The sequence below is a fragment of the Lepidochelys kempii genome, chromosome 4 (assembly GCF_965140285.1).
Source record: "Lepidochelys kempii isolate rLepKem1 chromosome 4, rLepKem1.hap1, whole genome shotgun sequence".
NCBI lineage: Eukaryota > Metazoa > Chordata > Testudines > Cheloniidae > Lepidochelys > Lepidochelys kempii.
In genome coordinates, this window is record NC_136383.1 from 110,755,899 (window position 1) to 110,773,576 (window position 17,678).

The 17,678-nt window shown below is 45.1% G+C and overlaps 2 protein-coding genes across 3 annotated transcripts in view; one reads left to right on the forward strand and one right to left on the reverse strand.

Moving 5' to 3' along the window:
• Positions 1-2,968, forward strand: part of FAM184B (family with sequence similarity 184 member B) — a 93,139-nt gene extending 90,171 nt beyond the window's left edge. The window contains exons 16-18 of the mRNA XM_073342436.2: positions 349-453; positions 1,549-1,751; positions 2,170-2,968. Of these exons, the coding sequence (XP_073198537.2) occupies positions 349-453; positions 1,549-1,751; positions 2,170-2,260 (399 nt within the window). The 3' untranslated portion in view covers positions 2,261-2,968. The remainder of the gene's footprint in view (positions 1-348; positions 454-1,548; positions 1,752-2,169) is intronic.
• Positions 2,969-5,392: 2,424 nt separating this feature from the next.
• On the reverse strand, positions 5,393-17,366 carry MED28 (mediator complex subunit 28). Of its 2 annotated transcripts, XM_073342438.2 has the most exons (4): positions 17,147-17,366; positions 15,949-16,015; positions 13,495-13,607; positions 9,104-12,719 (listed from the first exon to the last, which is right to left on the reverse strand). In XM_073342438.2, exons 1-4 carry the CDS (start codon positions 17,306-17,308, stop codon positions 12,522-12,524), a joined length of 540 nt encoding a protein of 179 aa, XP_073198539.1. In that variant the 5' UTR covers positions 17,309-17,366; the 3' UTR covers positions 9,104-12,521. The 2 variants fall into 2 exon arrangements, with proteins under 2 accessions (XP_073198538.2, XP_073198539.1); XM_073342437.2 differs by lacking the exons at positions 9,104-12,719; positions 15,949-16,015; positions 17,147-17,366 and adding an exon at positions 5,393-7,668 and having other exon boundaries at positions 13,495-13,579.
• Positions 17,367-17,678: the final 312 nt, after the last annotated feature.

Sequence of the window (17,678 nt, forward strand, 5' to 3'; positions counted from 1 at the left end):
TGAGGCCCCTTACTTGACTCAACAAGACTGAGACATTCATTAGAAGTGACATGAGATGGGAAAACATTCCATTTCCTAAATGTAAACCCCCATGCTGTTAACAAGAGATAGTGAATCTGCTTAAAAGTATTGCAAAAAACCTTTCAATCTTTTAATAGGGTCTTTTCAATTGCCAAAGCCCAGTGCTTAGGTCCAGCTCATAATTAACAATTTCAGATTATACTGAAAGGCTCCATCTGCTAGTCATTTCACACAACTCATCAAGTTCTTGCTCTCTTACTGCTCTGGGCCATTCTGAACATTGTGTGCTTACAGACCAAGGACACACATGGTTTTATTTCCCTTCAGGAGGGAAGAAAATTTCAGCATTTGCTTTTACCCAGCACTGAATCTCATCCAAATAGATCCTTTTCTTTCAACACTAATCCTGGATGCTTAACTCCTTCCATGAAGGTAAGACAAACAGTTCAAGTACAATAGCAAATCATGTTGTGTTGTTAGTATTTGAACACTTACAGGTGCTCAGATTCCCTGGGGAGCAACGTACAATAAGTAGATGGATAGAGATTAATTTTTATTCTTCAGCTAGTTCATTCCTAATATTTCAGCCACTATACTGCTGCTTTTCAGTAGAAGTATAATATGCCATAATGTGAGCTAACCTAGAACCAGGTGATGAAGATAATGTGTGTATTCATGCAGATGTGAGACAGTCTGCTTAGAGATAAGAGCCTGATCTTGTGCTGGGATAAGGGCTATTTCTTGCATATCCCTAAGAACTGGCCACTCTACCTCACTCACAGTGAACAAGTAGGTTAGCCACTGAATCAATGGCTACACCACCTGTGCAGAATCTGCTCTCCTCTGCTCAACCTTAACCAACACTTCCCTATAGTACCCTGGCGTGCAGGGGAAGGGGGCATGTTGGTGGAGGAGAAAGGGAGGCCCAGTGGCTAAGGACACTAACTCAACATGTTATTCAATCCAAAGGGTCTGTATGGCAGCTACTGTAGCTCTCGAGTAGGAGTGCCCGCTCATGTGCAGCAGTATAGCCAATAGTGAAGGGTTGTTACCAGTGGCTGTAGTGAAAACAAGTGTATGTCAATGTCAAGTAGTGAATGTACTTCTTATCAAAACCACTTAGAACCCCTCCCCCCCGAACTAGTGTCAACAGATCTGGGGATCTGTGTGAAGCTAGCAGGGTTATGGCACTCCAGCAATTTTAAAATCAAGTCACCCAACTGCTTGGGGTGGACACCATTGACCCATGGGCCCCTGCAGCGTGTTCTAACTGAGCCTACAGGAAAGGTTTTAATTGAAACGTTATAGCCAGAATTTTCAAAAGTAGCTATTAGTTTTGGGAGCATCCATTTTTGGGTGCCCAATATGAGACACCCAGATTACCTGCAACAATAACTGAAATCCATGGAATTGGCCCAGGGATGAATTTGGCCTATACTGTTTTGAAATGAGCATATGTAGTGTTTATAGTACCATCCGTGTGTAAGAATGTGTGCATAATATACATTTCTGTTCCCACAATAAAAGCAGAAGAAACTGAACGAGGTGCCAAGCCGTGTTGTCAGTGTTCCGAATTTAGCCTCCTACGCAAAGAACTTTTTGAGCTGTGACTTGAGATCAAAGAGAAATTCCCCTCCAATAACTAAATCGACAAGCTTAGACCAGAGTGCTGGCTGCATCAGGGCCAGCTATCCATCAGGACAGTCGTCAGACAGTAACCAGGCCTCAAGGTAAATGTGCACTTTGTAGAAACTTGATTATGAACTAATTAGTATTTAGCATTTTTCAAGCACCAAGACAGTGCTAGGTACCACAAAAAAATAAAAATAAAATAAAATAAAAAAGCTATAGGTCCAAAATTCTGCACGCACACATACACAGCTCACTGCAGGATCTGGACCATTGTCTCTGCCTGGCAGAGCTTGCAATTGAAATTCAATATGGCACAAGTGATACTGGTGAGGGTTGCACCTGGCCTCTTCCAGCTCACAGGGACATAGCTCCATCCATTCCAGGATGTTTAGTAGTTCAAATATTTTTGGTTATTTCCAGAAGAATTTGAGCAACAAAGTAGCCTTTCTCTCCCCCCCCCCCCCCCCAAAAAAAAAAAGATTTCTGAGTAATGGTAGTATTTGTCTCTTTGCACAGGACACAAGGCAACGAAGCACCCATAACCAAAGATGACCAGAAACAAGACCCTCAGCATCAGGAATGGTTTACTAAGTATTTTTCATTCTAAAACCAATTATTTCCAGAGTACTCAGAAAGATGACCTCAGATAATTTCACACGCTCCTGTGAAATGTTTAATCAGGGTACGGACTGGAAAAAAAATTGAGCGGCACACAGCTGACTAGGAATCTAAGTGTTCTTGGCATCCAGATACTATGGGATTAGAGGGTGAGCGCCTTAGAAATATATATTATTATTATTGTAAAAATGAAGGCAGGTTAAGTGAAAAATTATGGGTATGTTGTCATCTCAATAGCACAGGAAGAGTCTTTCATATCAAGATAGGAACCATTTCACAGGCAGAATGCTGAATTTGTTCCCCAGTGACTCCTGTCCGGCTCTCTTTTAAGAAAACACCTTAACTTTATTTTGTGCATGTTTTCATATAAATCATATATAATTTCATATTTATTACATCCCATGCTTTCTTTTCCCTTTTTTTTTTGCTGTTTAATATTCAAATAAAATAAATCGACAGGAATTACCTTTACAGGGTGTTTGTTTAATCTGGTAGTTGTTTTAAATTTGTTGTACGGTATACTGAGAGACAATGTCTGCAAGGTGCTTTAGAATGATTAATATAATTAGAATAGGGAAGTATCCCTTTTACAGTTGTATAGACAGCTCATTACGTCATTCTCATTAAACATATTTAAGGATCAGTCTGGAAAATTCAGGATAACATTCAATTATGAATATTAATAAAATATTTGCTTACAGATCAAGTTAATGTTTTACACTTTAATTCATGATGCAGAATTTTGAACCAGACTGTGTACAATTCATAAAGTTTCAAGTTTATGAAAGATGGGTATTCAGTACATTCCATCCATGTGTATCTTCAATATGTCTACCTCTGGTATCTAAGCACCAGGTACATCAATCCACTGGGAGGACCCAATTATCCACATCTTACACTGCTTTTTTAAGTGGGTCATTCTTGATTGCTGTTGCTCATCATTCTGAGGGAAGATTTGCATAAAGAAATGTGCATTTTACAGTAAATTACCGCCCTGAAGCTGGCATAGCTGTGTCTCACCCTGATCTTGGATAGCAAGGAGTTCCACATCTGAGAGCCTACTACTGAAACGCCCACCAGCCTCCAGGACTTCTGCTCTGTTAGCCTATTGTTGTTTGGAAACAAGTAGTTTGGTTCTGAAAGGGATTCAAGACAATTTAGTTTACGGACAGAATGTTTGGTAACAAAAGGAGGAAATTACAGAAGGGCTATTTACTCTGTTCTGTGTTTGTACAGCAGCTAACACCGTAGGGTCCGGGTCCATGACTAGGTTCCTGGCCTAGACTATAACAATACTACTAAGAATGAAGTTAAAAAAACGGTGTGCAGGAAGTATCTGAGAAGTATCTGTCTCTGACAGTGATAACTCAAATTATACCATTTTTCATGACAAAATGTTTCACATAAATTCTATTGTCCTATGACTGAACTGAAGGACTTAATAGGTGTGGTTCTGATCTAAATAAAGCTACATTGTTTATAATGAACAATTAGATACATTTTGCTTATGGACAATATGCAAGATGTTATTCTCAGCTATCCATTTATTAATTTCCTAAGCAAATGATGGAAATAGAATCATAGAACCATATGGTTAGAAGGGACCGCAAAGGTCATCTAGTCTAACCCCGTGCCAGGATGTAGGATTTGTTGTGTCTAAACCAGGGGTCCCCAACGCAGTGCCCGCGGGCGCAATGGCGCCTGCTGGGGCAGTTGTGTGCGCCTGCAGGACACCGCACCCCCAAAATGCCGCTGCTGAGCGCGGCCACCTGAGAACTGGCTGCCGAAATGCCACCGAGAAGCATTGCCATTTCTTGGCAGCATTTCAGCGGCGACGCTTCTTTCCGCTGCTGCTTCTCGGCTGCATTTCGGCAGCGGGGTGTTTGGCGCCCGCCACAGTCTGTTGGGAATAGGAATATGCTATTCCCACAGAAAGGTTGGGGACCACTGGTCTAAACCATCCAAGACAGATGACTATCCAGCCTCTTTTTGAAATCCTCCAGTGAAGGAACGTTCACAACCTCCCTAGGCAATCTGTTCTTTTGTCTTACTGTCCTTACAGTTAGGAAGTTTCTCCTGAGATTTAATCTAAAACTTCTGTGCTGCAATTTGAACCCATTGTCTCCTGTCCTGCCCTCTGTAGGAAGAGAGAACAATGAGAGAACATACAAGGGGGCATAAATTATGATTTAGGATGGCAATACAAAATACAGTAGCCTGAAACCACAATTATATAATAATGAAAAAAATGAAGTGTATTAGAAACCAGAGCAATTTACCCTTTCAAGGGATGTATCTTAAGCATGGTCATTAGGAAAGATAAAAGGTAGGCTAGATTAGTGTGAATGGCACTACTTGTTTTATGGGGTTGGATGTGGAATAAAGGGACTTTCATCTGTAGGTTGTAAATTTGAATCAATCCCAGGTTAATGGTAGTGGAAATTTGTTACTTTAGGATGAAGACTGGGTGACTTAAGTGAGCTGTAGCTCACGAAAGCTTATGCTCAAATAAATTGGTTAGTCTATAAGGTGCCACAAGTACTCCTTTTCTTTATGTGAAATGAGTTGATGATCTTAGTCCAGGTCGCAGTGGGAAGTTGTCCATCACACAAAAACCACCACCACTAATGACACTAATTGACAACTGTGTTGGCACAGAGTTTAAAGGACTAAATAAGCCAGGGACTGAACTCTCCTCTCATGGTTAGAGGGGATTCCTCCAAAACAGAAGAATGGCAGATTGCTGGAAAAATTTGTGAGAGAGCTAGTACTTACTCTGAATGTATGGAGGTTTTAGGTGTTGTCAAGGTTCCTTCCCCACTCTGAACTATAGGGTACAGATGTGGGGACCTGCATGAAAAACCTCCTAAGCTTATCTTTACCAGCTTAGGTCAAAACTTCCCCAAGGTACAAAATATTCCACCCGTTGTCCTTGGATTGGCCGCTACCACCACCAAACTAATACTGGTTACTGGGGAAGAGCTGTTTGGACATGTCGTTCCCCCCAAAATACTTCCCAAAACCTTGCACCCCACTTCCTGGACAAGGTTTGGTAAAAAGCCTCACCAATTTGCCTAGGTGACTACAGACCCAGACCCTTGGATCTTAAGAACAATGAGCAATCCTCCCAACACTTGCACCCCCCCCCTTTCCTGGGAAATATTGGATAAAAAGCCTCACCAATTTGCATAGGTGACCACAGACCCAAACCCTTGGATCTGAGAACAATGAAAAAGCATTCAGTTTTCTTACAAGAAGACTTTTAATAGAAATAGAAGTAAACAGAAATAAAGAAATCCCCCCTGTAAAATCAGGATGGTAGATATCTTACAGGGTAATTAGATTCAAAACATAGAGAACCCCTCTAGGCAAAACCTTAAGTTACAAAAAAGATACACAGACAGAAATAGTTATTCTATTCAGCACAGTTCTTTTCTCAGCCATTTAAAGAAATCATAATCTAACACGTACCTAGCTAGATTACTTACTAAAAGTTCTAAGACTCCATTCCTGGTCTATCACCAGCAAAGACAGAATATAGACAGACCCACAGACCCTTTGTTTCTCTCCCTCCTCCCAGCTTTTGAAAGTATCTTGTCTCCTCATTGGTCATTTTGGTCAGGTGCCAGCGAGGTTACCTTTAGCTTCTTAACCCTTTACAGGTGAGAGGAGCTTTCCCCTGGCCAGGAGGGATTTCAAAGGGGTTTACCCTTCCCTTTATATTTATGACACGCCCCCCCAAATCTCAGCTAGGGTGAAATACTGGCTGGGATTTCTTCCTGGAGCTCTAGGAAAAACAGAGTTAATAAGACACATGCATCTCTAAATATACTATCAAGTACATAAAGACTAACAATATTTTCTACATCTCAAGGACAATTTTAACCAGTTGATTCTGGGAAACTTTCACGGGACAGTGCATCAGCCACTTTGTTAGAAGCTCCTGAGATGTGTTGGATGTCGAAATCAAAATCTTGGAGAGCTAAACTCCACCGAAGAAGTTTTTTGTTAGTTTCTTTGACGGTGTGAAGCCACTTCAGTGCAGCATGGTCGGTTTGCAGGTGGAAACGCCGTCCCCAAACATATGGGCGTAGCTTTTCCAGAGCGTAGACAATGGCGTAACATTCTTTTTCAGTGACCGACCAGTTGCTTTCCCTCTCAGACAGTTTTTTGCTGAGAAACACTACAGGGTGGAATTCTTGATCAGGTCCTTTCTGCATTAAAACTGCTCCCACACCACGCTCAGACGCATCTGTGGTTACTAGGAACGGTTTGTCAAAGTCTGGGGCCCTTAGTACAGGATCAGACATGAGTGTCGCTTTAAGCTTGTTAAAGGCCTTCTGACACTTTTCGGTCCACTGAACAGCATTTGGCTGTTTCTTTTTGGTTAGGTCTGTCAGTGGGGCGGCGATTTGGCTGTAGTGCGGTACAAATAGTCTGTAATAACCGGTCAAGCCTAAGAAGGATTGAACCTGTTTCTTTGACTTTGGGACAGGCCACTTTTGGATGGCATCCACTTTGGCCTGTAGGGGGCTGATAGTTCCTTGACCCACCTGGTGTCCAAGGTAAGTCACTCTGTTTAGGCCTATTTGACACTTCTTAGCCTTAACAGTTAGTCCTGCCTCCCTTATGCGCTCAAGGACTTTTTGTAGATGTTCCAGGTGGTCTGCCCAGGAATCCGAAAATATGGCCACATCGTCAAAGTAGGCGACTGCATATTCTCCTAATCCCGCTAGGAGACCATCTACAAGTCTTTGGAAGGTGGCGGGTGCATTTCGCAGCCCGAAAGGGAGTACATTAAATTCATACAGCCCAAGATGTGTGGTGAAGGCTGACCTTTCCTTGGCAGATTCATCTAGCAGTACCTGCCAGTATCCCTTGGTTAAGTCCAAGGTAGAGATGAACTGGTCCCGTCCCAGTTTCTCTAATAGTTCATCTGTGCGTGGCATTGGATAGTTGTCTGGGCGAGTTACAGCATTTAGCTTACGGTAGTCCACGCAAAAACGTATTTCCCTATCTGGTTTGGGAACTAGAACCACTGGAGATGCCCATGCACTTTCAGAGGGGCAGATTACACCCATCTGTAAGATATCCTGGATCTCCCGTTCTATAGCAGTTTTAGCTTGAGGAGACACGCGGTAAGGTTGGACCCTACTTGGGTGAGCATTACCTGTGTCAATGGAGTGGTATGCCCGTTCAGTCAGTCCTGGGGTGGCTGAGAACGTTGGCGCGTAGCTAGTGCACAGCTCCTGGATCTGCTGTCGCTGCATACGCCCAAGGGTCATGGAGAGGTTCACCTCTTCCACACCACCAGCACTTTTCCCTTCGTAGTAGACACCTTCAGGCCACTCTGTGTCATCTCCTCCCTGGGCTGTAAACTGACAAACCTTTAATTCTCTGGAATAAAAGGGCTTTAGAGAATTAATATGGTAATATGGCACTATGGCAGGACTAAGTATATCTAGACGATCCCTGACAGGTGTTTGTCCAATCTGCTCTTAAAAATCCCCAATGATGGAGATTCTACAATGTCCCTAGGCAATTTATTCCAGTTCTTAACCACCCTGACAGGAAGTTTTTCCTAATGTCCAACCTAAACTGCCCTTGCTGCAATTTAAGCCATTGTGTCTTGTCTTAGCCTCAGAGGTTAAGAACAACAATTTTTCTCCCTCCTCCTTGGAGCAACCTTTTATGTACTTGAAAACTGTCATCATGTCCCCTCTCAGTCTTCTCTTCTCCAGACTAAACGAACCCAATTTTTCCAATCTTCCCCCATAGGTCACATTTTCTAGATCTTTAATCATTTTTGTTGCTCTTCTCTGGACTTTCTCCAATTTGTTCACATCTCTTCTGAAATGTGGTGCCCAGAACTGGACACAATACTCCAGTTGAGGTCTAATCAGCGTGGAGTAGAGCGGAAGAATTACTTGCTTACAATATCGTACCTTGCTTACAATATGCCTGCTAATATATCCCAGAACGATGCTGGCTTTTTTTGCAACAGGGTTACACTGTTGACTCATATTTAGCTTGTGATCCACTGTGACCCCTAGATAATTGTGAATATTCTACGTTCATGCTATGCTGGGTACCCAGGGCAGTGAGGCCACCTTGCTACCAACTGCCCTTAGTGTGAGCAAGCCTTGTCTCCGCCTGCCATGGGTCAGCTCCCCAACTACACTGGCCACAGGCAACAGAAGCACTCCCCTCCCAAGATATTAGACAGACTTGGGGTGGGGTGGGGTGGGTGAGGGGTCAGGTAATCTTTTTTTACTGGACCTAAAGATGACCATTGTGTAAGCTTGAAAGCTTGTCTCTTTCACCAGTTGGTCCAATAAAAGATATTACCGCACTCATTTTGTCTCTTTCTGCTCATATATTCATTCCAGCTATTGCAAAGCAGAAATACCCAATTTTGAAAAGCCATAAAATGAAAAAAACGTCCATTTCCATACCATGCAAGTTAATTGTTGAACTGGTTACCAGTTAATACTCTAACCCTACAGCAGTCTCCAGTGTGAGTCATTCGCACTCTGAACTCTCGCCACCAATCACCTGGATGCTTTAGTATACTCAAAGCTATGACTTATTAGGATTCTACATCAACTTTTGCTAGAAACAGTCTACTGTTCTGTCTGGAAAGATTTTTAAAATTTCTACATTTTTCATCTCACAGCATGTACCATCTGGCTTCATTTAAGTAGGAGGTTTTTGCACCCTCACATAGTACACTTTATACATAACTTCAAGATTTGCTAAGGTCTGTTAATCAGTGCATTTGAAACTTCTCATCTTCAAAATCCTTCTTTATAATGTCATACATCAGGCCAAGTTGTACTTCAATTAGTTTAATCAAATTAGCAGTATACATATTTTATACACAATTATTTTCCTTCTGGTACAGTGGTCCCATCTTTACAAGGTTGCCTTTGCAGACAGATAATCCCATAGTGATCTCTATTCTTGATTTAAAGAATCATTGCTTTCCAATTTTATAAGTATTCCCCTTTCTACTTTAGTGTGTAATTTGTGGTGCCAATATCACCAAATATTTTAAATTTCTGGCTATCCAATATTCAGAAGCCATAGCAACTGTCTTTCATAAGACAACATTCTTTGAAAGTTAGTTAAGGTTAATACATAGCTCATATAGTGCTTCCCTTCAGTAGAGCTCAAAGCGCTTTACAAAGATGGTCAGCATTATCCCCATTTTACTGAGGGGGAAACTGCCGAACCTCAGGATTTTCTAAAGGAAAACATAGACTAGGCCTGTCAACATGGCAAAGTGGGAGAGCTACAGTAGCAAACAAATCTGCCAGAAACACTGAGTGAATTTTAGACTGCTACCACACTTTTTTGTTTCTTCTCGTTGACCTCTTCCTATGGAAAGTCTAACTCCAGTCCCTCCCCCAAATCTCCGTGTAATATCCAGAAGGCTTAGTTTTCCACAAGCAACCCTTTAGAAAATCTACGAACAGTGCAAAAAGCTTTTTCTGTCTAGTAAGGGAGACATTTTGTATGGCATCCAAGAGTAGATTGACAACCTGTGACAAAAATGATTGCAGTACCAGACCATGTGGCAAAAGCTTGCTCTCATTTAAAAACCTAAAGCACAGAGGTCTCTCCCACAGCCAGTCTTGGCAGCATATGCTACTGCCCAATCCTGTAAGGCCATATTTTTGGGTTTTAATAAGCCAACTATTTTTTGTACTTACAATACATAGCTACAAGTATTATGAGTAGAGCAACATATCTGGTAGTTGAGTAGGTGGGAATTGGGGGGAGGGTTCGGGACTGAAGAATCAATATTTTAGGATGTTTCTGCTAAAATGATCAGCAATGAAAGAGCTACTAGTTAATAAATTGGAGTAGTAGTGCATGTATTGAGAGATGCAAGAGCAAAATGAGCTTTTTAAGGTGAAAAAAAATCTTTTCAAAATCTGAGTCCAATGAACAACTAGAAGCCTTATGAGGAATAGCAGTAAAACCACTCAAAACCCCCACAAAGGACAGACATTATCGACTTCGATTCTTATCATTCAGCCATTTTCAGGTCGATAAAAGCCTTTTTCCACTGAGGGAGTTCCCTTTCTCATTTCACAGGTGCAGACAAAAATGGACACAGTAGTTAAGTGCGATGTACATGCCTAGACAGATTGAGTTAATTTAAAAAGTAATCATCATGTAACTCAAGTCCTGTACTTGCAGCAATCAAGGGGAGTTTGTTACTGACTGACTTTGTGGCAGCCTTCCCATTCCTTGTGTGAAAATAGGTGACTGTCTCTACAGGAAAATGAGAAACTTCAAGTACTGTCCAAGTCAAGCAGATGGTTTCCTTAAGTCAGTGGTTCGAAGAGAGGCTTTGAGAGAATATTTAGCTCCAGAAGTTGGGAGTAGTTTCTCCTGCATTGCAGCTTCTCTCCACTTACAGCAGAGTGAAGTTAATTTAAACCTACTCTCTAAAGGGAGTTTGAGGGCTTGGCTACACTTGCGAGTTACAGCGCAATAAAGGAGGCCCAGGCACACTAGCTCACTACCTGTCCACACTGGCAAGGCACCTAGAGCGCTCTGACTCCGTGGCTACAGAGCTGCTGGTACTCCACCTCAGCGAGTGGAATAACATTTGCTGCGCCCCTGCTGGAGCGCCGCAGCACCAGCACGAATGAGGTGTTGCATTACTGTGCTCTGATCAGCCTCCAGAAACGTCCCATACTCCTCTTAAGTCAAGTGGCCACTCTTGTCATTGTTTTTGAATCATTGTAGGAATGTGACTATGCCCTTTGAAAGCTCCGTTTCTGACAGCTGGCTGCTTATCTGCTCCGAGACAAAGCAAGCCATTAGTGTGGAATGCTGTGTGAGAGAGAGAGAGAGAGAGGGGTGTTGGGGGGGTGGTCTGCTGCTGTCTGAACAACACACTCCCTGTCACACTCCACCCCACCCCATTTGAAAAGCACGTTGCAGTCACTTGCATGTTGGGATAGCTGCCCATAATGCACTGCTCCCAATGCCACTGCAAGTGCTGCTTGAACAGTGCGCTTGAAGCGGTCAGTGTGGACAGACGGCAGCGCTTTCCCTACTGCGCTCTCCGAAGGCTGGTTTAACTCAAAGCACTCTACATGTGCAAGTGTAGCCATGCCCTTAGTTTACATTCTCTCCTGCACTGTGCTCTCAGAGCACAATGGCAAGCACAGAGCAGACAAGCTGTCTGGTTCCCTCACTTACAAAGCCTCAGGTAATTAGCCACATAGTACACAATCAGGCAGTACTTCTCCACTCGCTTTCCATGGCAGCTGCAGCAGCCTGAAACTGATAACACTCAATTTCTAGCTACTTCAGCTAAATCTGCTTTGATGAGGAAAGCCAACAACGTTCTCCCAAGGTGCCAAACCCTTAAACTGAGTGGGTATAGTTTCAGGAGGAAAAGAAGGCACCATACATTTGTAGAAACAGGCAATGGAAAGGGTAGAAAATGCCAGGCATTATGCTTAGATGGAGGATGACTGGGAAATATTAACCACATCCCTTTCCAACAGGAAGCTCTCCTACAAGATTTTAAAAGCATCAGATGCCAGAGCATTTCCCATTAGCACCAACATCCCATCAGCTCTTTCTTGCCATGTCTACACTAGGAAAAGAGATGTACTTTTTAAAACACATTTAAAATACATTCTCCCCCACTCCTAGCGAAGACAAGTGCCTAAGTCACAGATAGTAGCAGTGCTCAACAGAAAATCCTTGTTTTGATTTATTTGACCAATCAGTCTCAGCAATAAGAAGTCTGCACTATTTCTCCAGAATCTTAGGATGTGACATGATTAGAAACACTCACAGTGAAAACTGTATACAAGGCTACACTTGAGATGAACAAATAAACTCTGCAAGTACTTCTAGATCAACAGTGCCTTAACTGGACTTTAGCTTCATTAGGACTTCTCTGTCAGTTTCCCCAAGTAATAGGAGGGGGGTTTAGCATATTCTATGCAAGTGTATTGTGACTACAAGATAAGACATACATGAGCATTTGTTCAGTTTGAATGTAAAACCAATCCATACTTTGATAAAAAGTTAAAAAACTACAGATTCTTCCCCATTTATTTTATGCTTAGTTGTGTCCCACGGTCGTAGTAAAACACTATTTATGTTTATACTACAAATTACATCACATATTATACAAGGTAGAAAGTTCAATATTCCATTTCACTTTAAGTTAAAATACTACTCAAAGATCTAAATTCAAACATCTTTCTTAATCATGTTTGCTTCATGGGTGCAGGAATATTAGCAGAAGCCTGTTCTAGATAAGCTAATGGTCCTTGAGGCATTTCTGCAGGTTTTTTGTGTTGCACATTCATGTCTTCTAGAACCTGCTGCCAGTGACGCAGTTTACCCAAATGCTTCTGAATTAGTGCTTCTTTCCGCTGTAATTCATTTTTCAATTCTGAAACATCCTGCAGTTGATAGACATCTTGAATTAATTAATGACTTATTTTCCTTGTAAAAAGATTACATTGTAAACTCATTTTAACTATTACAGTTCCTATGAAAGAATGGACAATTCTCAGAGTGAAAACAACTTACTATGAGAAGTGGCTGAACTGGAGATAGAATAATTTGGCTACTCCCTTCCATGATATACATTCTACTTGAGTGTACCAGGTCTCTGTTTCCATACCCCGCATGTAATTCAGAAAGAGGTCTACCCTCTGCACATCCAAATTTGACTAACTGGTCTGTTCCCTCAAAGGGGCATATCTATATCCAGATTTTCTTACGTGCTGTAAAGAGCTACTGAGAATGATCCAGGTGAGCTCTACAAACTTATAGGGACAGGGCAATAAGCTAATTAAAATCAACCATTGTTTGTTCTGTGCTGCATTGCACCTATTTGTACCTTTAGGTTCTAGGATCTTCAGGAAAGAGACCTGCTTGTTTGCACGGCACACTTGTAGTATTAATGTAGCCATATAAATAATAATGGTAGGACAGTTAGGAAAACTAGCATAAATGGGAATAAATTTTAAAAATCCAGTATGCTTGCAGATGGAGAAAGAAGAGAAATGTTCCACTGAACAAAAACTACATTTCTTGATCAAATATGCTACTTGTCTCAGATTCTCTGTACTATCATGTAACAAAAGAAATACACCCTTAGTCTTAAAAGAAAGGAACAAATTAAAGTTGTCACAGGTCAAGTAAGTAGATAAAAAGATGGTAATCTCCTACCTCTTTAATAACTAGCTCTGGTTTCTGGACAGACAGATGTAATCTTTTTTGTAGGAAAAAACATTCTGTTTGTCTTGCAACATCCAGAAATTTCTGGATACATTGATCAACACCTAAAATACAGAAATATAACAAGATTTGAAAGATAAAGAAATCAAAGACCAGATTAGTTTAACAACATCCATAGAAGGAAATTAGTTAATGTACATTAGCCTCTTTGTCCAAGTAGCCGCGTGTTCAATATTTAAAAGCTAATCTACAGCTTTTTACAAAAGACATTTAAGAAAGTAAATCCAAAAACTTGATTGTAAAGCTCTGTATTTTTAGTGGCCTGTATTTTTAAAATCTGAAGTCCCTAAATAATGGAAAGTAAATTGACTAAATATATCTATAGATATCCCCCCACAGACCTTTACTTCTGCAAGCTCAAAGGGGCATGCCTCTTTTTTAATAGTAACCAAGTTACAATCAATATTCTGTAAGATGTGGAAAAGAATACGGTCACTTCCCGTTTCACTGCAAAAGGTTAATTAAAACTTCTCTAACGACAAAGGGCCTCAAAACCCAAGTATACAAATGAACAGAAAATCACTTCTGTGGGTACTGAATGCAAATACATTAAGTAACATTTCAGTGTATTCCCATGTAGCAAGATCACTGCACAAAACCCTACAGTAATGTTTAGAATAGACGAACAGTACTCAAAAAGGCATATTTGTTAACGACTCTTATAAAATTTATTTAGTTATCCAGTGCAAGAGTTTTCTTCATTCCAGCATAGTCCAAAAGCAGTTTTCCCTCTAATTTTTCCCACTCATGTGCGGAATGAACACATCACCTCCATATTGGTGCACATAACAAAATTCATGTGGTGGGGGTGGGGTTCAGAGTGTGGGAGGGTGAGGGCTCTTGCTGGGGGTGCAGTCTCAGGGGTGGGGTCAGGGATGAGAGGCTATGGGCTGGGTCAGAGGGTTGTGCTCTGGGGTGTGAGGGCTCCAATTAGGGGTGAAGGCCCTGGGGTGGGGCTGGGGATGAGGGGTTTGGAGTGCAGGCTGCCCCAGGGCTACAGCGGGGAGAGAGGACTCCCCCCAGCTCTCTCTGCCCGCAGAAGCACCTCTCCCCCAACCGCAGCAGCTCCGGAGCTGGGGGAGAGCATCTCTCCCTGCTGCGGCAGCTCCGGGGCTGGGGCCAAGGGATAGGCACCTCTGCCTCAGCAGGGCTGGGGTTGATTGGGTCCGGGGGGGAGGGGGAGGAAAGGGGGTGCCTCTTCCCCAGTTGTGGCTGGTCTGGGGAAGGGGCGCCTCTCCCACGACCAGTCCGGGGATGGAGCCGGTGAGGAGAGATATCCCTCTCTGCCATGGCAGGTCCAGGGCTGGGATCTCTCCCAGCTGCAGCCCTGAGCACCTACGCAGCACTTAATAGGCTACTGTGCAGATGCGCAGCTTAGAGAGAACTTAGTCCATAAGTATAACCTGATATCTGAAAAGAGAACAAGGAGCTAGAGTTTTCAAAAGCTCGTAAGTCACTTTCGAAAATGGGACTTCAATTCTTAAATCCCTTTCATTTTCAATAAGACTTCTGAACATTTTACCCAGGCCTTTTTCTACTTTATAAGCTACTATAAACAACAGGGATTCCAGAATTAGAAGTTGGCTTCTAATGCTGCCATTGCATGAGCAGAACAGCAATCCACTAGAATATATTCCTCCCAGTCACATAGCTTTGAGTGCAAAAGAAAGATTTTTTAAAAAAAGATATTGTCAAGGTAAGCAGAACCCAGGTTCTCCTTTCCTCCCTAACCTTTTTGCTCAGTCACTGTAATTCATGAGGCTTATCTGTTTTACAAACCAAATGCTTCAGTGGGATTCGCTCTCCCATTGCCAGCTAACTATAATAGTCGTGAAAAATTCCACAAGGCTGTGGCTATACTAGGAACATTTTTCAAAAATTCTTGTAATTGTTAACACTGGTTCAGCCCCATTGGATTAGCCACATTTGGATCTCTACCATAAACGACACATAACTTGCTGATGATATGTTAAGCACGTTGGGCAGATTTTCAGTAGTGCCTAGGTGCCTAACTCTGAGAGTTATGTGTTTTTGAAAATCCCACTAGGCACATGACTACCTAAATACTTTTAAAAAAGACCGATGTTAATAGGGTGAGATGACATAGTATTTAGAACAGTGGCAGCAGACACTGGGCTCTCTCCACTACTGCTTCCAAATTAGCATAGACCAGTGAAGCTCAAAATATATTGACAGTGATAAAAATTTTTTATAGATTCCCTAGTGTAGATAGACCCTATAAATGCACAGGTTCCTGAGATTATGTGTAGGAAATTAGAAGGTTTGTAGTTTAAAAATTAGCACAGATAACTTAACAGTATCTTTTTAACGAACCCAACGTGCCAACCCTGTTATAGCCAGAACAAAATACTGGCAGGCTCTTACCAGTTCTAATTTCTTCCTGATCTGTGCCATTCACATAATCCTGACTCACAAGTGAAGCAAAGCAAGCCTAGATGATTGGGAAAATAGAGATACTTGTTTTAAAGGAGAAACCAGGCACCTTATGCACATGTCATGCAAGGACAGCCAGCCAGCCGCCACTCGTCAACAGCCCTTGCAAATGGCAAGAGTGGACCAGGGAGGCAGAAAGTCAGCGCACACTGCTTCATGCAGGTTCATTCCCCCCAAAATCCTCAGCCCTGTATGCCTCCCCCAGCCCCTCTGCCTCCCCCCACCACCCCCCGCCCCGAACCGCCCCCCGCCCCTCTGCCTCCCCCCACCACCCCCCGCCCCGAACCGCCCCCCGCCCCTCTGCCTCCCCCCACCACCCCCCGCCCCGAACCTCCCCCAGCCCCTCTGCCTCCCCCCACCACCCCCCGCCCCGAACCTCCCCCAGCCCCTCTGCCTCCCCCCACCACCCCCCGCCCCGAACCTCCCCCAGCCCCTCTGCCTCCCCCCACCACCCCCCCGCCCCGAACCTCCCCCAGCCCCTCTGCCTCCCCCCACCACCCCCCGCCCCGAACCTCCCCCAGCCCCTCTGCCTCCCCCCACCACCCCCCGCCCCGAACCTCCCCCCGCCCCTCTGCCTCCCCCCACCACCCCCCGCCCCGAACCTCCCCCCGCCCCTCTGCCTCCCCCCACCACCCCCCGCCCCGAACCTCCCCCCGCCCCTCTGCCTCCCCCCACCACCCCCCGCCCCGAACCGCCCCCCGCCCCTCTGCCTCCCCCCACCACCCCCCGCCCCGAACCTCCCCCCGCCCCTCTGCCTCCCCCCGAACCTCCCCCCGCCCCTCTGCCTCCCCCCGAACCTCCCCCCGCCCCTCTGCCTCCCCCCACCACCCCCCGCCCCGAACCGCCCCCCGCCCCTCTGCCTCCCCCCACCACCCCCCGCCCCGAACCGCCCCCCGCCCCTCTGCCTCCCCCCACCACCCCCCGCCTCCCCCCACCACCCCCCGCCCCGAACCTCCCCCAGCCCCTCTGCCTCCCCCCACCACCCCCCGCCCCGAACCTCCCCCAGCCCCTCTGCCTCCCCCCGAACCTCCCTCTGCCTCCTCTCCCCCCCCCCCGGCCCCGAACCTCCCGGAGCCTCTGCCTCCCCCTCGCGACCCTGAGCCCCCCAGTCCCTGAGCTCCCCCCCAACCTCAAAGGAAGCTTCTAGCTCGTCCACCAGGGTGCTGTTGGGGTTGCGCGGTCCCGCGGCGGCCGGGAGGAGACCAGCCTGGCCGGGGCCGCCGGGAGGGAGCGGAGGGGGAGGCGGCCCTGACGGCTGGTTTGTAAACATCCCGCTCAGAGCCGCCGCCATGACGCGCCGCCCCGAGAGCGAACTGCGCCTGCGCGGCGGAGGGGACGGGAGACGCCGCGGTGCCGACGCCCGGGGCTCCGCGGAGGTGGGCGTGGCCTGCACGGCAGCGTCGCCCTCGCGCGCCGGCCCTGGGGGGCGGGGCTGCGGCGGGCCAGGGGCCCAGCGCCAGGGAGCTGCCCCGGCCGGCGGCAGCTGCTGGCTCAGGCCCCCGTCCTGACAGGAACGAAGAACAAGCCCCGAGGCTGCCGGGGGTTGCAGGCCCACGGAGTCGACCTCTGCCCCTACGGCTGAACGGAGCCCCCGGAGCTGCGATGGCTGCAGGCAGCCCCGCGCTCGTTGGCCTCTCTCCACAGGGAGGCAGCAGCTCGCT